This window comes from Tenrec ecaudatus, chromosome 2 (genome assembly GCF_050624435.1).
Source record: "Tenrec ecaudatus isolate mTenEca1 chromosome 2, mTenEca1.hap1, whole genome shotgun sequence".
Lineage (NCBI taxonomy): Eukaryota > Metazoa > Chordata > Mammalia > Afrosoricida > Tenrecidae > Tenrec > Tenrec ecaudatus.
The window spans coordinates 172,192,772-172,217,050 of record NC_134531.1 but is presented as its reverse complement, the minus strand read 5'-3'; the positions used below and the strand labels follow the sequence as shown (position 1 = coordinate 172,217,050).

General features: G+C 42.1%; 1 protein-coding gene across 1 annotated transcript in view; it reads left to right on the top strand.

Moving 5' to 3' along the window:
* Positions 1–24,279, top strand: part of ATP10B (ATPase phospholipid transporting 10B (putative)) — a 144,653-nt gene that overhangs the window by 95,469 nt on the left and 24,905 nt on the right. Inside the window, exons 14-16 of the mRNA XM_075542721.1 lie at positions 8,417–8,738; positions 11,827–11,903; positions 21,549–21,674. Coding sequence (XP_075398836.1) covers positions 8,417–8,738; positions 11,827–11,903; positions 21,549–21,674 — 525 coding nt within the window. The remainder of the gene's footprint in view (positions 1–8,416; positions 8,739–11,826; positions 11,904–21,548; positions 21,675–24,279) is intronic.

Sequence of the window (24,279 nt, the reverse complement as noted above, 5' to 3'; positions counted from 1 at the left end):
TTTACTTACAAGCCTTTAAGTCCCCAGACACTGTATCTCTGAATAGCCAGGCACCATCTGGCTAGTATTTTGTTAAGGATTTTTGCATCGATTTTCAATAGGGAGGTTGGTCTGTAGTTCTCGATTCTTGTGGGATCCTTGCCCGGTTTGGGTATCAGAGTTATACTAGCCTCATAGAAGGAGTTTGGGAGTTTATCATCTTTTTCTATGTTCTGGAAGAGTTTGTGTAGGATTGGTGTTAATTCTTCCTTAAATACTTGCTAGAATTCTCCAGTGAAGCCATCTGGTCCAGGGGATATTTTTGTTGGTAATCCCTTGATAACTTTGTGTATTTATTCTATTGCTATGGGTCTGTTGAGGTTCTTGATGTCCACTGAGGATAGTCTAGGGAGGGATTGTTTTTCCAAGAATTTGTCCATGTCTTCCAAATTGTTGAACTCATTGGAGTACAATCCTTCAAAGTACTGTGTAATTATCCTTCTGATTTCATTGGGGTCTGTTGTAATGTCCCCTCTTTCATCCCTTATTCTGACTATTAGGATTGCAACCCTGCTTTTTTGAATTGTTGTTTGCTTGGTATGATTTTTCTCCAGCTTTTGATTCTCAGCCTATTTTTATTTGTGACCTTGAGATGTGTCTCCTGTAGGTAGAAGATTGATGGGTTATGTTTTCTAAGCCAGTCTTCTAGTCTCAGTCTTTTAATGCCTGAGTTCAGGCCATTAATATTCAGGGTTATTATCTCTATCTGCAGACTCTGTGATGTCATCTTATACCTTTTGTGTTGGGTGTTTTCCTACTTTCCTTTTTCATTAGCCAGTTGTGCATGAGTGTATCTATTATTCTTGAGTTCTTTCCATCCTTAAGCCAATGCTATCTTGGGGCCTGTTTTCTCTTTTATGCCTTCTGGATGAGGTTGTTCTATGTGGCAATCTATTATTTATGATTAGTGAGTGTTGTTCTTCTGCCCATCCTGGGTCAGCAAGGATCTTTTGTAGGGCTGGGTTTCTTCTAACATGTTATTTGAGTTTTTCCTTGTCTGGAAAGACTCATATTCTCTAACTATCTTGATCGATAATTTGGCTGGGTAGAGTATTCTTGGGTTTACGTTTTTTTCCTTCCATTTTTGGAATATGCTACTCCACTTTCTCCTTTTCTTCATAGTTTCTGCTGATAGGTCTGAGCATATTCTTATTTGGGAAACTCTATATATGATTACTTGTTTTTCCGTAGTTGCTCTCATGATTTTCTCCTTTTCCTTAAAGTTGGATTGTTTAACTGTTATATGCCTTGGTGACTTCTTCTTGAGATACAGTCTAGCTGGTGTTCTTTCAGCCTCCTGAATGGTTGCCTGGTTTTCATTCATTAAGCTGGGGAAGTTTTCCTCCAAGAATTCTCTCACTATTGTTGCAGATGACTTCTTGGTTGTGTCTTCCTCCGATAAGCCAATAATTCTAATGTTGTTCTCCTTAATAACATCAGACATAGCTCTTAGGTTTTCTTCAGCTTCTCTGATGATTTTTATTAGATTTTTGTTCACGTTTGTTAAAGTCTGCTTGGCTGTTCTCCAAGTCATTAATGAGGTTCTCTGCTTCCTGCAGTCTATTCTCTAGGTCCGTGTTTCTGCTACTGGTTTTTGTTATCTCCCCCCTAAGCTCCTGTATTTCCCTTTGGTGTATGGCCTTTATCTCTTCTAACATTCCATCCTTTTCTTGTATTGTTTCCCTTATATCCTGTATGACTCCAAGTAGCATTCTGAACATTTCTTTCTGTGGCAGCTCAATGTATGCTTCTTCTATGCCTGCTGTTATGTTCATGACACCTTCTGCCATTGTCTTTTGTTTCTCCTGGTTTTTTTTTTCATTAAGGTCAATGGGGCTGATGGCTGTTTGCATTGCGTTGTTTTAGAGGAGCCAGGTGCCATTTTCCAGGGAGTGGACGAGCACTGGCTGTCTCTGGGAGATTTGTAGGAATGCTTCTTCGAACTGCCTACTACTAATTTCACTATGGAGTTAACCTATCACTTTATCCTCCTGTATCTTCCCTCTCAGGGGAGTGATCCAGAAGGCTGGTGGGTTGCCTGCTTTGGTGTTGCAGAGGTTGGGCAGAGAGTCCTGCAACAACTTGGAATGTTGACCAGTGTTGGCTGAGCTGCCTTATTCCCCCAGGTACACAGGTAGGAATTCCCCGGTAAGACGTTAGGCAGAGTATCCCCTGGAGGGAAAGTAAGGCTTTCCCTGGCCTTGGGCTAGCTGCACAGCGTGGAGCTCACCTAGCTGGGTGTGATACAGACTTAAATACCCTAGGTTAAGGGGAGTAGTCTGGAGGTCAGCAGTGGAGTTTGAGAGAACAGAAAAGAGAAAAAGTGGAGGGGAAAAAATTTTAAGTAAGACCACTTAGACTGTGCAGGAACATAGAGAAGAGAGGGAAACAAAAGGAACAATGTAGGTGAGTCCAGCTCCCTGCCTGTGGCGTTAAAAGGGTTTAGTCCCTGCCTCGAGGTGGCAGCAGCAAGGCAAGCTGTGGCTGAGCCGAGAAAAGGCCTCTGTGCAGCCCTCCAAGGCTGTGTGGTAACAGAAAGGAGAGACTGAAACAAAATCAACCATGTAGCTGAACCCAGATCCTGCCCCTGGAGCTATAAAGATCCAGTCCCTGCCCCAAGGCAGACAGGGGCAAACTGCGGCTGTGTTTATACCAAGCCCCCCTAAGGGCTCCAAATGGTCATGGCTCTGGCAGAGACAGTGATGGAGCCAAGGTCAAGCCCCACCCGACTTCCACTGAGGTAAACCAAAAGCCCCCAGCCCCTCAAAACCCCATGGGTCTGTGCCTACTTATTTTTATGATGCTCCTCCTGCAATCCAGCCACATTGAATTCCCCTCTAAGCAACTCTCCTGGGCTGAATTCTACGGATTCCTTCTGGTATGTGTCACTCCATCGCCATCTTCCCAGAAGTCTGCCTAGTTTTTTTTCTTATTGCAAGTTATCAAAGTACTATAGATTTTAGTAACAAGGCCTTTGTCATTTTTGTTATGACTAACATTTGTTTTTGTTAATTCTGTTCAGTTGACTTCTGATCCATGGTGATACCATTTGAAATAGGACAAATGCTGTTGACCCAGTATCATCCCCATGATAGCTAATAGACTAGACTCTTGTGATTCATAGGGTCTTCACTGGCTGATTTTTAGAAGTATGGCTCCAGGCCTTTCTTCCTAGTCTGCCTTAGTTTTAAAGATCTGCTGAAGCTTTACCCCGCCCCCATCACAATCCCTATGCCTCCACAGACAGATAGATGGTAGCTGTTCTTAAAGTACATTGGTTGGAAACAAATAAAAACAAGAAATCTGCCACTACACTAACACTGTCCCTTCAAAACTGCATATCTTGAAGGCTTCTCAAGTCAGACATTTTTTTTACTAATTATAGTGATGGATAGATGCAGATACCACATATGTCTGGACTTCATTCTTCTCATCTGTAAAATAGGAATTAAAACTACTTATTTCATAGTCTATGAAAGGGATTAAATTACAAGAGGACTTCAAAGAGTTCACTGAAAATTCCATTATCTTTTAATTCCATGAACTTTTTGAAGCCACCTCATAAGATCAGCCAAGAAAAGTACCTAAATCTATACCTGTCTCGTTAATCCATTTGGCATAACAAATTACCCCACAACTTGATGGCTGAAAACAACCAACATTTATTACCCCCACAGGTTTTAAGAACATGAGTCCAGGAGAAGCTTACGTGACTATAATCAGGGTCCCTCTTACGGTTGGACTCTAAGTTGTTGGCCAGGGCTGTGGACTCATCTAAAGACTTGGTCAAGTGGATCAGTGGGGGTGGGGAGTCTTGCTCCCAAGATCTCAGATGATTGTTGGTAGGTGGCCCTAGGTCCTCACCATGTGGACCTCTCACAGGCCTGCTCCACAACATGGCAGCTGGCTCTACAAAGGGTGAGCTACAAAACAGAGAGTCAGAAAGAGTCCCCAATCAGAAGCTATGCTGGTTTGTTTTAATATAACCCAGAAAGTATCTGACAATGTTGTGAAACTATTCCAATGCAAAAGCATTCAACTATGTTTATCATAAAAAACGATGGATAGCCTTGAGAAGAATGGGAATTCTAGGACACTTAACTGTGCTCCTGCAGAAGCTGTACATGGATCAAAGGACAGCTATATGAACAGAACAAGGGGGAACCGCATGGTTTAAAATCTGAAAAGATGTGCATCGGGGTATGTCCTCTCTCTATACTTATTCAGTCTGTATGCTGAGAAAATCATCAGAGAAACTGGATTGTATGAAGAAGAATGTGGCATCGGGAATAGAGGGAGACTCACTAACAACTTGCAATATGCTGATAACATAATCCCGTTTGCTTAAAGTGAGGACTTGAAGCACTTGCTAAGGAAGATCAAGGATTGTAGCCCTCAATCAAATGGACTTTTTTTTAATTCCTCACAACTGGACCAATAAATAACATCAGAATACATGGATAAAAGATTGAAGTGGTCAAGAATTTTGTCTTCCTTAGATCTGCATCAATGCTCTTGGAAGCAGCAATCAAGACATCAAACAATGCATTGCTTTGGGTAAATATGAGGCATAGACCTCTTTAAAGTGTTGAAAACACAAGATGTTACTTCAAAGACTAAGGTGTGCCTGACCCAAGCCATAGTATTTTTCTTTGCCACATATGCATGTGAAAGTTGAACATTGAATAAGGAATATCAAAGTAGAATTGATGCCTTTGAATTACAGTGTTGACTGTGATTGTAAAGTTCCATGGATTTCCAAAAGAGTAAACAAGTCTGTTTTGGAAGATGTATAGGCAGAATGCTCCTTAGAGGCAGGGATGGCAAGACTTCATCTCATATACTTTAGACATGTTGTCAGGAGAGAAGGACATCGTGCTTGGTAAAGCAGAGGAAGGAAAAAGAGGAAGCCCCTGGACAGGGCGGGATTGGCACAGTGACCACAACAATAAGCTCAAACATAAAAACAGTTTTGAGGATGGCATAGGACCAGGAAATGTGTTGTTCTATTGTACATCAGGTCACTATAAGTCTCAGAACCAACTCAACTACACCTAACAACCACCCTCACCCAGGAAGTTGTATCTCATCGCTGTTGCTGGATTGTCTTCTGTCCGCTAGGCAGAGCTTTTGTAGTACGCATTTTTCCCACTAGGCAAGCATCCAGCAACTCACTCTGAGTTAGTGCACCCAGTGGTGTCGCCTGGGAAGGTTCTCTGTGGTCACAGTGAATTTTTATGTAAAAGCAGTTTCACTTAAACCTCGTTTTTTGTGATGGCTGATGTAAGAGAACAGCATGTCCCTGTGAAATTTTGTTTTCTACTCAAGAAGAATGCAGCAGAAACTGTTGTGATGTTGAACACAGCTTACAAGAACAATGCTATGGGGAAAACTCAAATGTACAAGTGGTTTTCTCACTTCAAAAAAGGTGAAACGTTGATAGATGACAAACTTCATTCTGGACATCTGTCAACTTCCCAAACAGATTAAAATATTGACTCCTAGTGCATTTGGAGTTCATTCCACCAGATCAGACAGACTGTTCATCATGCTTTCTATTTAGAGGTTCTGTAAAGATTGTATAACTATGTGTGACAAAAATGGCCTGATTTGTGGCAGACTGGGGACTGGTTTTGTTATGGCAGTATACCTGCCCATGCAGCCATCTCTGTGAACCAGTTTTTGGCAAAGAAAACAGCATGCCTCTCTTGCCTCATGTACCTTATTCACCTGAACTTGCTCCTTGTGACTGCTTTTTGTTTCTGCAAATGAGGAAGGGCATGGAAGGATTGTGATTTGACAACATAGAAGAGGTGAAGACAAAAACGAAGGAGATGTTGTCAGCCATCCAAACAGATGAGTTTGATAGATGTTTCCAAGAATAAAATCACAGATTTGACAAATGCATTAAGTGTACTTTGAAGGTGATGAGGTTGTTTTGTAAAAAAAAATTTAATACATGGCTTTGAAAAAAATGCTATTCGGGGAGTACCCCCTCATATACTAAATGTTAGGTGAATGGCAACTATTGAATTATTACTTTTAAAAATTGGGAATAAAATCAGAGATTTTTGTTTTAAGGTTACACCTCTGAGACCAGCTGTAGTTTCATACTGGAGAAATTAACATCATTTGTGCCAACCCCACATCCCAGCAAGGACCATCTAAATCTCCTTCACAGATAAGTGCCTTTGGTGTTAATGACCCACTCCTAGTACCACTCTCTGTGACCCCTCCAGGTTCTGTGCACACTCTACTGTAGCAACAGTTCAGCATGCCCAAAGAAGACACGGGAAAAATGACTGGCAGTTCTAATCACTGGATGACATTCTTCCAAGTAGTCCTAGAAACCTCTCAGAGGTCCCCAAATTTATTTGGCCTATTATCCCCTTTTCAGACAAAACAAAACTACTCAGTACCCCTCTGGCAATTGAACTTCTGTACTATAACCCATAATCTAGGCTAAAATATAGGTATCTGCTTTGCAGCCCACCTGATTGTTCCAACCTCTCCCAAGGGGGCCGTATTGCCCATTTGGGAAACACTACTCCAGATCAGTGTTTCCTAAACCTATCATTTCAGAACTACTAGCTTCACAATTTTTGCCAAAATTCATATATTAACTGAATGATTTCATATCAAGGTGATCACTTTTGATATGATATAATATATCCTAAAAACAAATTTTTAGCACTTCAATAAAGAAAACAAGTCATCCCTTGCTATGGATCAAATAACACTGTAAAATGAAGGTCATATGATCAAAATCACACTACTAACATTGATATGACTGTTGCCTGTCTACTGGCTCTAGCTTGATTAAAAAGTGATGCCTACAAAAGTTAATGAGGCATTAAGGATAGATTTATAACAAAAACCAGGCTTTATTTGTGATATAGTCAAATGTAATGTAAACGAATTGATAAAAGAAACAACTTCTTCACTGTCCTTCAAGGTTAACACTGGGGTAAAAAAATCAATAAGAACTTTCTTCTAATCAATAACATTTTCATCATTGTCAGTTCTAGTCTTGAAATGTCTTCTACCCAGCACAACTAGAATACTCATGTCATGATTCTCAGTGCTCTGTTTGCAGTAACTGGTTGACATTGAGTGGATTCCAACTCATGCCAATCCCATGTGCATCAGAGTGAGCTATGCACCATCAGGCTTTCATTCGCTGATATTTTTAAAGGTAGATCGCTGGGCTCTCGTCAGTACACCTCTAGGTGGACTAAACCTCCACATCTTCACTGAGCAGCCAAACAACATGCTGGTTGTTGGAAGCACCTAAGGGCTCAATCAGTGGGAAAACGTAGGATCAATGCATTTATTTCATTTTGCTTACTTTATCCTTGGGACTATACACAGCAACCTACCAAATCAATAGCATCTACTTGCACCATTTATTAACACTGATTACATTCCGCAAATTGTCCAACCATTCTCACTTCTCTTTCTGCATTGTTTCTCCTCCATTCACATAAATTCACTGCCCCAGAAAGTTCTTGTCTCATCTTTCAGTTGCTATTGTCATTGAAATCTAATATAGATGGTTCTTAACGGAGCATAATGCTCAAGGCAGACCTTTTTCACTAGTCAAGTTAAACTGTTGTTTGGTTATGAGAAGACTAAGGGAATAATTTTGGTTAAAAGTTGCAAGATTCTCTGAGGGCAGTAGTTCCAGGGTTCATCCAGCGTTTATGGAACAAGGAGTCTGGAGTCCATGAAATTTTAAAACTCTGTTCTGTGCCTCTCCCTTTTGATCAGGATTCTTCTATTGAGTCTTTGGTCAAAATGTTCAGTAATAGTAGTTGGGCACCATCCAGCTCTGCCCTCGTGGCAAGAGGCAGTTGTTCGTGGAGACAATAAGCCATACACAGTCTATTTCCTCCTCCTTCATCCTCCGGTGCTGTCAGCTAATTGCTGTGCTTTGGGTGGTCCCTTGTAAGCTTCTAAGACCTTGAGCATTACTTAATGAGCTCGACGATAGAACAGAAGCACTGAACAATCTGGGTATTTTTACTAAGGAGGCCACAGTTCAAGTAACAATGATCCTGCCTTCCAAGTGGACAACCTTGGGAAAATTATTACTTATCTCATTGTTTTCAATTACTCATCTCTACAAGAAAGTGGGTAATACCTAATGTACCACGGATGTTCTTAGGAACAAAGGAGAACTGTAAGAAGTCTTTATAATCTGGGTTCCCAATTAATATTCCTTTCATGCTGTTTCAAACACTGCAAAGAAATGTAAAAACAGAAGAATGGTAGGTAATCTCTAGAGTGGACGAGTTTTATAATCCTTTAACTAAGGATAAAGTGATATCTTAACATATGCTTCCAATGCTGTTTACTAATATTCTTCTTATTATAGGAAATCTGTGAATCCATCCTCAACTGTGCACTGGAAGAAGTAAAGCAATTTCATGGACCACAGAAGCCAGACCACAAGTGCTTTGGCTTCCGCCTGCCTTCTGAAACGCCAGCCACTGCCACAGTCCCTGTCACTCCAGAAATTGGACTGGTTGTCGATGGGAAGACATTGAATATCATATTCCAGGGAAAGCTGGAGAATAAATTTCTGGAGTTGACCCAGTATTGCCGATCTGTCCTGTGCTGTCGCTCCACTCCACTCCAGAAGAGTATGATAGTCAAGCTGGTGCGAGACAAGTTGAGCGTCATGACACTTTCCATAGGTAATCTTCATACTGAGATGTGGGTGGCAACGTGGCAGAAGCCTGGACCACAGGTGGCACTCCAGGTCCAAGTCCAGATGCTTCGGCTGAGAGTCACTGTGAGAGAAAGTTCAAAGTAGCAATCAAGGTGTGGCAGCTAGGAGATGAAATAGATGCTGACTAAAGTTGAAGAGTGAGTTAAAGATCTAGAGAAAGAAAAGCTTAGATGGCACTGAGAGTCCCGGGGGGGGGGGGGGACCCTGAAATTCAGAACCCCGAGGTAGCTCAAGAAATGTTACCAACAACAACATATACTGGTTCATCCAACTCCGGAATGTAGACCACTTCACACTCAATATTTAACACATGACCTAGTAATATGAACCTCAGCTCAGCTGCTCATTTTTGCCTCTTGAGTCACCAAACCTAGAATATTTATAGGCCAGCCCTTTACCTTTACAGAGAAAGTGTGCTGACCTGTAGTTTAAATCTTGTTTGCTTGCTACTTTGGTATTCTGCTGGATGCGGGAGTGGCTGGTGGGGAGACTTTTGGGGCTGCCTTATTGTTTGGGTATGCTTGTTCTCAAGCGCAAGTCTTAACCAAACGCATCTTCTCAATGAAAGCTGCTTGGTCGTTGATGGCGCACTGGTTGAGCACTCTGCTGCCAACCAAAAGGTCGGCGTGTGAACCTACCAGCTGCTCGGGGGAGATGTGGCAGTCTTCCTCCATGGAGATGGTCATGAAAAACCTTGGGGACATTCTCCTCTGTGACTGAGCAACCTCAGCACTGACTCAGTAGCAAGGAGTTCCCTCTGGGTTCGCTGGTGATGAAGAATCTCTCAGTGTGGTCTCTATTTAGAGTATGGTTAAGGAAGAACAGAACTGTACTTACTTAAAATGTTCTAGAAATTCTAAAAAATAATGGTGTACTGGGATCTGCATGATCTGTTTTCCATTAAGCCTCCAACCACTTCTCCCACCACTGTCACCTTCCCTCTCCAACGTTCAGCACCCTACATTCCAGCGAAGCGGAATGACTTACCCTACCCGATGGGCCAAATCCACTCAGCACAAGCTACTCCTTCTGAAAAATACTCCTCACGGTGTTACCTGTCCTTCATTTCTTCTGAGAACTATCTCAGTGCCCGGCGTTCATAGTTGCAAAGCATTAGACCTTACTATGATGGCCACTTAGCATACTTCAAGTTCATTGAAGATAAGGACTGTGTGAGTTTTCTTTACCGCTTCTTCACATGACCAGCATATACAATTACATAGTAAGGTGGCATCCACGAAGGCAGATCTTCAACATTTTGCCAGGTTCTCTCCCTCCTAGACAGATAATGGAAAGAGACCTCTTTTCCTGTTCTATTCAAAATTTTATTGTTTGTTTCTTTTCCCTAGACATTCGGGTGAAAGTAGTTCAGAATAGAACAAAGAGGGCCAGCAGGAATGTAGAAAGCAGACATTTCACAACTGTATCCTACATCTTCCCTGAATTGCTCTTCACAAATTCAGACACACACGCAAGGCCACAGCCCAGGCTGGTTCCCTGAGGTAGGAGATTGGCTTCACTCCCATAGCAACAGAAGTGAAACCAGCAGGGTGAGAAATAGCATGATCCTCACCTCTATTTCCCTGGCTCACAAACAGAAGAGGTTAAAAGTTGGATTTGTTCTACCCTGAAGATTAGAAGTATGCTATACACAAAAAATTACCATAAATAAAATAAAGGCTGTCCGCACAGACAAAACTTTAAGATCAATACATTTTCTCAAAAATAAGGAGGGTAAAGTATTCTCTACCCTGATTCCTATTCTCTATGATGATTACTGTAAATTTAATTGCAGCTTACTAGAGTAGGAACTGGATGGGCAAGAGGGTGAATGAAAACAGTATAGTCTAGAACAGAGGTCATAAAACAATGTCCTGCAGGCTGACTCCAGTTCACCAGGTGGACAGGGACTAAGAATTGTTTGCATTTTGTGTTTGTTTGTATATTGTTCATGTAAAATATGTAAACTACTACCTATCTGTCAGCAAGAACAATCATTCAATTTTGCTTCTTGGACCATAAAACCTAGACGATTTACTATCTAACCCTTTGCAGAAAATGTCCGTCCACCTCTGGCCTAGAAGATACAGGACTGATGAAAGAAGCAGGGGTAGACTTGAGCATATTGATTGTATAGAGCTGGGCTCACCAACAGGGTTGCTGCTCTTTTATTGTTTACATTTAAATTCATTTCCTCAGTTGTACTTGCCACATTTTAATAACCAAAAGGATTTCCATTTTTACCTGCAAACAAAACATTTCCACCATTGCAGAGATCGATTTGATACTGCTGGTATAGAGGGAGGGAAGAAGGGTGTGTGTGTGTGTGTGTGTGTGTGTGTGTGTGTGTGTGTGTGTGTGTGTTTCAATGGCCTTACCATCAATTTCTAGGAACAGCTCAGTTTCTTAATGGAAACTCAATGGGAGTAAATGTCCCTGAACCAACAAGATTACTCAAGTACATATTCCTATATTCAGGAAGAAAACTGCCCAGTGCCTCTTCTTGCATTGCAATGACAACCTCTGGCGCTACATCAGTCCAAATATGCCAGATGTCTTGATAGGATCAGTATTCATGTAATAGTGAATAAGGGAGAATACTTATATTCTCCATAAAATCGGAAATATCTGAGTTCTAGTATTGTGCATCCCTTCAATAGCTGGATTTCCTTTCTCATGTTCATAAATTGTTTGATTTTCCTCAACGAAATCTATTCCACCATTTGTGAGGGCATTTTTTGTAAACTGGAAAGCAGGGCCTTAATCTCCTTTGTTAATTATTATCTCCCCAATATCTAACATTATTCTGACAAAAATACAGTATTTATTGAATGGTGAAGTAAAAGTGAGCTTTCTTATCCAAAGAGAAGAAGATATTGCTCAGGTCAAATACTGCAGCCAGGATATTTTTTCTATGAGACCACTTAGAACAATGTTGAAAGGATTCAATCGTGTACTAGTGAAAGTCCTTTAGAACCAATGAGCATGGACCCGCTCTGTCACTGAACCATTGGAATAAGAATAAACATGACTCATGACATCGCTACTTTCAGGTGATGGAGCAAATGACGTGAGCATGATTCAAGCTGCTGATATTGGAATTGGGATATCAGGACAAGAAGGCATGCAGGTACTGTCCTTTCCCTTGTCTTGTTTCTTGTTTTCCTCCTTGGTGCGAGGGTTGTGGTGACTCAGTGGCAGAATTCTCCTCTTCCCTGCGAGCAATGCAGGTTCTATTTCTGACCAATGCAACACGTGTGTAGCTACCACGCATCTATCATGGGGACTCCTGTGCTGCTATGAGGTTGACCAGATTTCAACAGAGCTTCCAGGCAGTCGGTCCATGAGAACCCATGGATCGCACCAGTGCCATCTACAACAGATCTTGGGAGCGGCACAGCACCAGACAGTGTTTCGTGCCATTAGGCAAGGGGTCTCCATGAGTGGACAACTCACAACAACAACACTTTGTAACAGTTGTATTGGTACATCATCCACATATCATACAATTCAATAGTTAATATCGCCAGGAAGAATTGTACAACCTTTACCATGATCCATTTTAGAACATTTTCTTCTTCCGTGTACTCATTAGTGTAATTATTTTTCTAATTGTGGAAAAATATACACAACAAAACATTCTCCAATTCAACAACTCCTACGTATGTAGCTCAGCACCATTGATTATACCCTTCACGTTATGCAACCATTGCTGACATCCTTTCCAAATTGTTCCACCACCGTTAACACAAAGCAGCGCCACCTAAGCAGTTACCCATGGTAACCACTGGTCAAATCTGGTTGGGTTTTTTTAGTAGTTTTCTTGATATAAACGTCACATGTACTTCCATAGGTAAGTCTCTTGTAGAGAGCTGTATATGTAGCCAGTCTGCTCCCTCCCCCTTCCCACATTCATTGCTTGTTCCCTAATTCCCTCAACCTCTCCACCCACCCCACCTGCCATCACTGATAAACCATTGCATCTTTTATTGTCTCTATGCATTCACTCCTTCTGTGCGTCATACACTGGAAAACCTAGCAGAAACAATGAAAACAAAAACAAAATGAAATAGAGAGAAAAAAAGAGAAAATAATAATATAAAGATAAAAATAATGAGTAAGAAAGAAAAGATCAAAAGCAATACTAAAAAATCCAGAGAAGAAATTTCTGTCATGAGAAGTATTCAAACTTAAAACAAATTCAGGTTAGGTCAAGAGGTAGGTAAACTGACAAGGTATCACATATAATATCATAGTTCAGTGTACCATATTCAAGTTTACAATAATCTCTGTCTGGTAGTAAAACTGTCTGAGTCCCTAGCCAGTGGCCAAAGTGTATGTGCCAGAGGCTTAATCTGACCAGATACTCTGCAGATAGATTTTGGGCCCCCACTGTCCTCCATAGCCCTCTATAAATTGGGTGCTCACAATTTAAGCTCTGATATTTTTCCCTTCATCATATTTGGATTTTGTTATCATCATCTTTGGATCACACAGGCTGGTATGCTTCTTCAATGTGGACTTAGTTGACACCTCACTTCGATGGCTGCTTGTTTAAATAAAGCCTTTAAAACCCTAGACACTATTCCAATTGATGGCAGGGCACCATCTGCTGTCTTCACCACACTTCGCTGTGGCACCCTCATCTTCAGTGATCTCTTCAAGAAGGTGAGGATCCAGGGCTATGTTACAAGAAATATCTGTTCTTGGGTTGGACCTAGAATTAAGTGGAATCCCAGAATCCCTTTGCTTGTCCACAGTTTATCAATGACTCTGGTTTACTTTGGAGGTAATATTATGACAAAAACAAACCCCCAAAAAGAAAAAAGTGACAATCATCCTCCTGAGGTATAAGGTGATTGCATTAATAACATCAATAATTTATCCAATGGCATATATTTAAGATACTGTTGATATGAGGAGTTTATGCAAGTGCAGTCCAACTACAAGTTGCAATCCATGGGTTGTTGCTTTGTACAGATTGATCATTTTATAGAGGGCTCTTACAGCTCTTATCAAACTGATTTCTTTATTATTATTTAAATCATTTTATTGGGGGCTTGTATAACTCTTATTGCAATCCATATATGCATCCATTGCATCAAGCACATTTGTACATTTGTTGCCCCCATCATTCTCAAAACATTTGCTTTTCACTTGGGCCCTTGGAATCAGCTCTTCATTTTCCCCTCCCTCCCCACTCCCCCTCCCTCATGAACCCTTGATAATTTATAAATTATTATTTTATCATATCTTACACTGCCTGACATCTCCCTTCACCCATTTTGCTGTTGTCCATCCCCAGGTAGGAGGTTAAATATAGATCCTTGTAATCAGTTCCCCCTTTCTACCCCACATTCCCTCCACCCTCCCGGTATCACCACTCTCACCACTGGTCCTGAGGGGTTCATCTGTCTTGGTTTCCCTGTGTTCCCAGTTCCTATCTGCACCAGTGTACATACTCTGGCCTAACCAGGTTTGTAAGGTAGAATTGGGATCATGATAGTGGGGGGGAGGGGGAGGAAGCATTTAAGAACTAGAGGAAAGTTGTGTGTTTCATCGTTGCTACACTGCACCCTCCTGCTACTCCTCTGCAAAGGGATGACCATTTGGGCCTTGGGTGCCCACCCTGCATTCCCTCTCATTCACGATGATATGATTTTTTGTTCTTTGGTGTTTGATACCTGATCCCTTCTACACCTTGTCATCACACAGGCTCATGTGCTTCCTCCATGTGGGCTTTGTTGCTTCTGGGCTAGATGGCCACTTGTTTACCTTCAAAGCCTTTAAGACCCCAGATGCTATATCTCTCCGTAGCTGGGCACCATCATCCTTCTTCACTACACTTACTTATGCACACATTTGTCTTCAGCATTTGTATGGGGAAGGTGAGCACACAATGATGATATTTTTTCTTTGGTGTCTGCTACCTGATCCCTTCAACACCTCATGATCACACAGGCTGGTGTGCTTCTTCCATGTGGGCTTTGTTGCTTCTCAGCTAGATGGCCATTTGTTTACCTTCAAGTCTTTAAGACCCCAGACACTATCTCTTTTGATAGCCAGCCATCATCAGCTTTCTTCACTACATTTGTTTATGCACCTGCTTTGTCTTCAGTGATCATGTCAGGAAAGTGAGCATCGTGGAATGCCAGTTTAGTAGAACAAAGTGTTCTTGTATTGGAGGAGTACTTGAGTGCAGACCCAATGTTCATCTGCTAACTTAACGCTAAACCTATAAATATATGCATATAGATTTATTTCCCCATCATCATATATAAATATATTTACAGATGTACATGCCTGTATTTAGACCTCTATATATGCCCTCTGCCTCCTAGTTCTTTCCTCTATTTCTTTTTACTTTCCTCTTATCCCACTATCATGCTCAGCCTTCATTTGGATTTCAGTAATTCCTCTCAGTTACATTGCCCTTGATCACTGCCTACCAGGCCTCTCACCCCCTCCTTGCCACTGGCTTTGAATCACTTGTTGTTCCCTTGTCCCTGGGTTGGTTAACACCACTTCCCTTCTCATACCTCCCCCTCTCCCGTGTCACCCCGGAACCATCAGTCCCATTCTTTTCTTCTCCACATTGTTTATCCAGCCTATCTTATCTAGATAGACCTGCAGAGATAATAATATGCACATAAAAACTCGACAGTGGCAAGCAAAGTGACACAGAAAAACAAAGCAGACTGATTTCTTAAGTTTGTTTTACATTGAGCATAGCGGGGGGCAAGGGACGCGGGGTGTGGGGGTGCTAAGGGGAAAATCTCCTGAAACATTCCTTACAAGGGCAGATCCTTGCCTATCAGATTAAAACCTGTCATATTAATGCAAGGGGGGTCACTGCGATAATAAGTACATGGTGGTTTAGGGCCCGTTTCATTGGAAGCCAAGGATCCCGCCCAAGGACCACTGACCACCATTGCCATAGCCTTGGATGGCCATGCTTTGCTTCCTCTCCCCTCAGGGAATTCCAGTCATCAATCCAAGGGCTACAGGTAATTTTGAGGTAGGGCCCAGTTCATTCAGTCAGGCTTCTATGTAAAATCCTTATGGCGTGGCCCTTGGGGATGCCATGTTCCCTGTAAGGCCAGAACTAAGGTTATCATAGTGCTTAGAAGATGGTATGGTTCACCAAGGGTTGGGTAGAAACATATATGAAGTGTCTGCCCAGGACCATAGAATCAGGTTTAGTCTCCCCTTAGATTCCCTACAATTACTGTTTAGCATCCCTTCCTGATGTGGAGCTGCTCCTCCCCACTTACTCACCACACCCACCAACAGACATATCAGTTCCTCCTCTGAATGGAGATGCTCCCCTCCCCTGGTCTCAACCTGACTTTCCAGTAAGGTTCTCCTCCTCATCTCTGTGGAGGGCCTGGTGATCTGTCGCAGCCTTGTCTTCAATGTTGGGTAGCATCAAGTGGATAGTCTTCTCTTTTTCCCCTCTTCTTGAAGAAGTGAGCCCAGCCAATGTGAGGTCTCCTCTTTCTCGGTGGTTCTTAGGAAGTGCACATAGGGGGGTGATGTAGAGCATGGCCCGTAGGCAGATGCTCTACCATTTCTTTGGGACTCTGTCTCTAAGATTTGTTTAATTGGAGTTTCTCCCTATAGTAGGGGCTTCAGACAATATCTGTCCTTTTGTGACTGACTGACTTTACTCAGTATAATGGGTTCTGGGTCCTCCCCTTCCATGCAGCGTTTCATGTCTCCTCGCTGTTTTCCAGGATGCATCGTATCCCGTGTGTATGTACCATATCCTTAGCCATTCTTCCACTGTTGGGCTGCCTCCAGTTTCTTGCTGTTGTGAAATCTGCTGCTATAAACAGGAGAGAGCACACAGCACTGGTGAAGCAACACTTCTTATGTGAGAATTAAACAATTTCCCACCGTGCCAAAGAGCCTTCCCACAGACAGCTTTTCAGAACCATCATCTGAAAGTCAGGGGTCTCCCATGCCTCTGCATGAGCTCCATCTCCACCTGTTTACACACAGTCCTTCAGAACGCAGAGAGAGATCAAAGGATGGTTTTGTCCAGAGACTGTGATGTCTGTATTCTAGCTACTCTAACTTCCTCCCTGTAACCTCCACCCAAATCCGAAGGTGCAATGCCCTCCGTGACCACTGGCAGATGTCAGGGCCTTTGGAGATGTGTCAGCTGCGCGCTGGGTTCTGTGGGAGAAAGAGGATGAGACTATTTGCTCCCAGAAAGCCTTACAGCCTCAGAAACTCATAGGATCGATGGGTGTCAAAACTGACTCCACCACAGTGAGTTTCTTTTCCTTTTTTTTTTTTCTCTTAGTCTTGATGACTACATTGACCTATACATTGATTTGGGCACTTCATTTGGTGACACAGCAGTTAAGTCCTCAACTATTGACCAAGTATGGCATTTTTAACCCACCCAAAGGCATCTCAGAAAGCAGGCCTGGTGAACTGCTTCCGGAAGATCAGGCCACTGCACACCTGGGGTCACTGTGAGTTGGCATTCACAGCAACTAAACACCTCAATGTAGTGGAAATCCAGCCCAGGACAAACATGAACTGTTTGAACTGCTGAGCTTGAACTGCTGAGGTTTCCTATTAAAACAGACCCCCTTTGAGGCTTTGAATCTTTAGCAATTATATTTTCACCTTCAATGCAGTTAGTGTGGCTTAAATGTGTTGTTGAGGATGAAGGACCATTGACCCAGAAGACACAAAATAAGTATGTGTTACCTTTGGAGCAGCTGCCAGATGGCAGCCCTCTGAAAGCACCTGATATGTATTTTCATGTTTGGAGTTCATTTGTGTTTAGTTTTGTTTTGTTTCTTTGTGGTAAAAGATGTAACAAAAAGTTGGCCGCTTTTACCCATTTATTTAAGCACACAATTCTGTGACATTAATTCCACTCACCATGTTGTGCAAACATCACCCTTATCGATTTCCAAGGTTAAACAGTACAGCTGTACCAAGCAATAACTCCCCATTCTCAACTCCTCTCAGCACCTGGTCATCACTAGTAAACGTACATCTCTAATTCGTGTAAACTTTTAAAATATTCCATTTAAACTGGGTCATACGATATTTGTGCTTTGAAATTTTGATTATTTCATTCAGCATAACATTTTCAAGGTACACCTATATGTTATCAGTTATCCAAATTTCATTTCTCTTTATATGTGACTAATATTATATGGATATACCACATCTTGCTGAGTTATGAGTTGTGCTGCTAACCACAAGTTCAGCAGTTCAAAACCACCAGGCACTCCTTGCAAGAAAAAGGCTTTACATTCTCGTAAAGAACTACAGTCTTAGAAACCCAGAGGGATAGTGCTATCCAAGCCTAGAAGGTCGCTATGAATCAGCGTGGGTGATATCAGTTGATGGATACTTGTTTTGTTTCTACTTTTTGACTATTATGAATAACATTACAATCCACAATGATTCTCAGTTCATTGTAATAATCACCACAGTTTAACTTACTTTTCAGATGGAAAAAGTGAGGCTCAAAGAAATCAATTAACGTGACCAATACTGACTCAGGGATTTCTAACAGGACATGTCTGACTCCAAGTCTCATACCTTACAAGAGTATCATGGGGATTGGGGGATAATGAATCATCACTAATGAGTACTGAATTTTTGTTTGGGGTGATGAAAAATGTATGACATCACACAGAGGCGAAAGTTGCACATTACGAATATAATCAATTTCACTTAATTGTATACTCACACTTGTGAATTTTATTATAAATACATTTACAAGAGGATTTTAAAAACCCTAATTTTTCTTTCAAAGCTATGTACTTACATTTTTTAACAAAACAACCCTATCACCTTCAAAGTACTCTCCATTACACTTAATATATTTGTCAACTCTGCAATTTCACTCTTGAAAACATTTTCAAACTAATCTGCTTGGATGGCTGACAGCACCTCCCTCATTGTTTTCTTCATCTTTTTTTAATCATTTTCTTGGGGGCTACTATAGCTCTTATCACAATCCATCATGTCAAGCACCTCTGTACATATGTGGCCATCATCCTTTTCAAAACATTTTCTTTCTACTTGAGCCCTTGATATCAGGTCCTCATTTTTTTCCCTCCATCTCCCACCCTCCCTCTCTCATGAACCTTTGATAATTTATTTAAAATAAATTCATGTCTTACACCAAGCACTGTCTCCCTTCACCTATTTTTCTGTTATCTATCTCCCTGGGAAGGGGTTATATATAAACCATTGTGATCAGTTCCCCTTTCTCGCCCCACATTCCCTTTACCCTCTTGGTATCACTACTCTCTTTATTGGTCCTGAGAGGTTTAACTTGTCCTGGATTCCCTGTGTTTCCAGTGTACATGCTCTCATCTAGCTGGATTTGTAAGGTAGAATCAGGATCATGATACTTGGGGGGATGGAGGGTAGGGAGCATTAAAGAACTAGAGGAAAGTTGTATGTTTCATCAGTGCTACACTGCACCCTGACTAACTCATCTCTTCTTTGTGACCCTTCTATAAGGGGGTATCCAGTTGTCTACAGATGGGCTTTGGGTCTCCACTTCACCCTCCCCTCCTTCACATTGATATGATTTTTTGTTCTGGGTCTTTGATGCCTGATACCTGATCCCATCAATACCTCATGATCACACAGGCTGGTGTGCTTCTTCCATGTGGGCTTTGTTGCTTCTCAGCTAGATAGCCACTTGTTTATCTTCAAGCTTTTAAGACCTCAGATGCTATATCCTTTAATAGCCAGGCACCATCAGCTTTCGTCACGATATTTGCTTATGCACCCATTTTGTCTTCAGTGATCGTGTTTGGAAGGTGGGCATCACAGAATGCTGGTACAGATAAGAGCTCTGGACACACAGAATCCAGGACAGATAAACCCCTCAGGACCAATCATCAGAGTAGTGATACCAGGAGGGTAAGGGGCAGGTGGGGGGAGAGAAGAGGAAGAAAGGGGGAACCAATCAAAATGACCAATGTATAACACCCCTCCCCCAGGGGATGAACAACAGAAACGTGGATGAAGGGAGACATAGACAGTATAAAATATGAAAATAAAAATAATTTATAAATTATCGTTCATTCACGAGGGTGGGAAGGGGAAGAGGAGCTGATACCAAGGGCTCAAGTAGAAAGAAAGTGTTTTGAAAATGAAATGATGATGGCAGCCTATGCATAAATGTGCTTGATACAATAGATGTTTGGATTGTGATAAGTGCTGAAACAGCCCCAATAAAATGATGTATTAACAACAACAAATTAAAATTTTTAAAAAATAAAACTTTGTGATAAAGTCGCTATTAATTCCATTTTCCATGAACTTTTTGAAGCCCCCTTGTGCGTGTATGTGCACACATATGTACACATACATGTAAACCACAATATAAATAGCGTTTAAATGTTCTGCCTATTCTCAGTAATACCAAGGGTGGAAGACACGTCTCCACCCATAGACAAGGAGAGTTTTCTTTGAAACTGCCAGGAGTGGCATGCCTCTGGGGGTGAAAGGTGTCCAGGGACTTGAAGATTATGTGAAGAAAAGCTCCTACTAGGGATGTATGAATTGTGATAAGAGATCCAAGAGCCCCTAATAAAAGTGTTTTTTTTTTTTTTAAGTACAACCTCAGAAACCTGCAGGGGCACTCATGGAGTCACTGTGAGTTGCAAGCAACTCAGTGGCAGTGAGGTTAGTGTCCTCAGAGAGTTGTCTAATTAATATTCTGCGGTTGTGAGTTTTCGGTTAGTTTATTTATGCCATGTATTGGGCCTCTCTAGCTTTGTTCCTATTTTTTTCCCACTAATGATTTTGATAGTTCTGAGTTTCACAGTTAGATCTTTGATTTTCCTTGAGTTTGTTTTTGTCTATGGGTTAAGCTACAAACTATTCTATTTCCAAGAAGTTAATAATAATTTAAAATAGTAATTGGAAAAAAACAGCTCAACGCTAAGTGGATGATTGCAGATGCAGTTAGGTTAAAATGTAACATCTTATCATTTGCTCTCCCTTTGTTCTAGTGCTTAATGTTTCTGCTCTCTTTTTTATTGGGGTTTTTCTGTTTTACTTTGTTACTGTTGTCGAGTTTGCTTGTTGGGTGGGGCAGTATGTTTTCCTGTATATGAAATCCAGGATAGGTAAATGCATGGGCACAGTGATGGATTAATGATGTCTCCAGGGCATGGCAGGGGAGGCTAGGGGAAATGCAGAGTGAATAACAATGAGTACATAAAAGAAGACAATGTTCTAAAACTGACTGTGATGATTGCACAACTCTTCAATATGTTTGAACTGTTGAATTGTATGATGTGTGAATTATGTGCCACATAAAACTGTGAGTAAACAAAAGCTCCTACTATCTAATTAACCACTGCTTCCACTAGATTAGTACTGGCACATAGTAGGTTTCACTCTGGATAAGTGGATAGCAATGAAGGGCCAGACTGGGCCCGATAGACCAGTTGTCTGTTCTGACCTGGCCTTCTTGGACGTCCGTGAGTCCTGGATTTCCCGGGAGAAAGGGCTGGTGTCAGAGTCCAAGGGGGATAGGAGCTTGTCCCTTGTCTGACCACACAGCAGGGCGTGTTTCACACCTGCCAGTTCAGACCAGCGAATAACACATGGCCTCACGCGTGCATAATCAAGAGGTGTGATTAGTAGTTTAATTTCAAACTTTAAAGCATTGCTGTTTTCATATTGCAAAAACAATAGCTAACTCACAGTGAAGGCTCTGGAACAACAGGGGCAGCGGGCGGATGCTGATGTGTGTTTCCTCTCTCAGGCCGTCATGTCCAGTGATTTCGCCATCTCTCGATTCAAGCACCTCAAGAAGCTGCTGCTTGTGCACGGCCACTGGTGTTACTCCCGCCTGGCCCGCATGGTGCTGTACTATTTCTACAAAAACGTGGTGAGCCGCTCTACAGCCCCCTACCACCCGGGCCTGGGAGTCCCTGCAGCCATGGACAGTGATGTTTCAGCATAAACGGAGGAGTCAGGCTCGCCTGGATTTTGAGCCTGAACCCGCACGTATTAGCACTGCAACACAATCCTCTGGACTTAGCTTCTCTTTGATAAACTATTTTGTGAAGGTACAGTGAGGGTTGGCAGTACCATAAAAATAGCTCCTGGCATGCAGGAGGTAGCATGAGAGGTTAGAAGAATGGACACAGGGGTGGAGTATATTCAGTTCAATTCCAGAGTCACATTTTCAGTAGCTTCTCAAGCCTCAGTTCTTCATCTAGAGCCTCCCTCATATAGATTCGCCAGGAAGATTTGATGAGAATTCACATATTAAGTGACCAGCATGTAATAATCACCCAAGGTGGTGCGCATTGGAGTCTCCTTAACAGAGATTTATTTTTGATTGCATGGAGGAAGCATTTGGAGAACAAGTGGCCTGACTTGTAGCTTAGACTTTCTCCCAGAATAGAGCTATCCCAAGCAATGGCTGGTGCACCCCACTGCTTGAGAAAATAAAAGTAAAAGCTCCTTACAGAACGTGGGTCTGGAGCCCAGCGCTTCGATCTGACACCCTGTGATTCACTTCATGCCTACAGGGAGTTCAGTGGGGCAGGAGACTAAGTGATCTATTAAAAATGTTTCAGATTTTTATGTAGAGAAAACAATTGGGCTCTGCTCTCCCCTGTGTATAGCATCTGTGTGACCTTGGAAAGGTCACCTCTCTGAGCCTCAGCAGCCTCGTCGGTAAGATGGGCAGCCTCTGACTGACTCTCTTTGTCCCTGGACGTATTATCCAGAAGCTTCCGTCACTAGGAAGAATTATGTGAAGCTATTATTGATGTGTCTTCTAAAAATATGTTGGGCTCTGCCTTGTAAGAGCCAAAAGCAGGCACCTCTATCAAGTGAGGGCTTAAAACTGTGAGGGGCTCTTATTTGAAATGTCCTCGATTACCAATGGCTATAAGAACATTGATGTATCTGGGGAGGGAGCAACTACCTGAGCTTTCCAGTATCTAGTTCAAGGACCTTTGAATAATCTCCAGCAGCCCCCAAATACAGTCTGCTTCCTGTTTGTATGAGGAAAAAGGGAGGATTAAAACCAGGGTGATGGAAGAGGAACACATTAGCCAAATAGCGGCTCCAGAGTTACATTGCTCTTCCCTCGCTCCCCCCGCACCCCGTCCTCCTTCCAGGCTCCGTCACCGCCTCCCTCGCTCAGGAATGAGTCGTTCTGTGCAAAGTTCAATGTATATGTAAATCAACAGCATGACAAAAATATAATGTAAATTAGATAAACTGGATGGGTAATATTATTTCAGCAAGTCTATGCAAACAAGTCACTCCATTTGATTTGAAATCCACTCTGAGTATAAAAGACTGTTTATTTAGAATTCAGAATGTTCTGTTTAATTTTTTTGGCCTCCAAAGGAATTATTCTTTTGAATAAGCACAACCACTTCTCTGCATTAAATTTGTGAAATAGAAAAGGAAATGCTTCCAGCCAGCCATGCTTTCAAAGCTTAAATGATACTTATTTCCAGCCCAATGCTGTGCTCGAAATTGTGATCCTGATGCGCATTCTCTCCCTTTTGCAATCAGAGGGTGGAGAACTATGACTTCTACATCTGAAACCAATTTCAGAGGGGATTAAAGACCTGCCTGCGTGGAAATTTGAACAATGAATTAATTACTGCACTGTAGCTTCTTGGAAGAGCGAGCAGGCATCTGATCTCAACGATGCCGTCACTGGGTGTTACATGCTCCCTCTGAGGTGCAAAGACTCCCACTAAACAGAGCCTAACCTGATGACGCCATGGGTCTGTCTCCATTCGGGGTGGCCCTGTGAAACAGCAGGACTGGACCAGAGGGTCTCCAGAGCTGTCATCTTTGTGGAAAGAGTGCCACATCTTTCTGCCTCAGACCTTTCACTTAGCAGCCACTGCCCCACCAGTGCTCCTGAAAACAGTGTCCGACATGAAGTAACAACTACATGCCGTTGCCCATGGGTGGAGGGTCAATCTTGCTATCAGCAAGTTAGTTGTGTGTGGTCTTCAATAAATGAATAGATGAATCTAAGGAGGTTGAGTCAGACTGGGATGCAGGGAAACAAGCAGGATCCTTCCCCACCTCGAGAAGGAGCACATATTCCTCCTGTTTTGAATATCTGCTTTGCATCAGGGAAAAACACAAAGTATCCCAAAACCAAGCCAGTTGCCATCCCTGTAGATTCTAATTCCTGGCAGCCCATGAATTACAGTGCAGAACAGGGGATCGGGCTGCAATCTTGATGGAAGCCAGGCACAGGCCTTTCTGCCACTGTGGCACTGATGTTGGTTGTGCAAATGATGGTGCTCAACCAACGGATGGACGAATACTAGGTATTGGATAGAGCAGGGATCAAGATAGGTGTGGTCCCTAGCCTCATGAAATGTCTGGTCTAAATCAGGACTCGGCAAACATTTTGTGGAAAGGGCCAGATAACACATATTTCCAACTTTGCAAACAACTCCATTCTCCCATTATAGTGGTAGGTGCAGAAAACATGTTTAAAA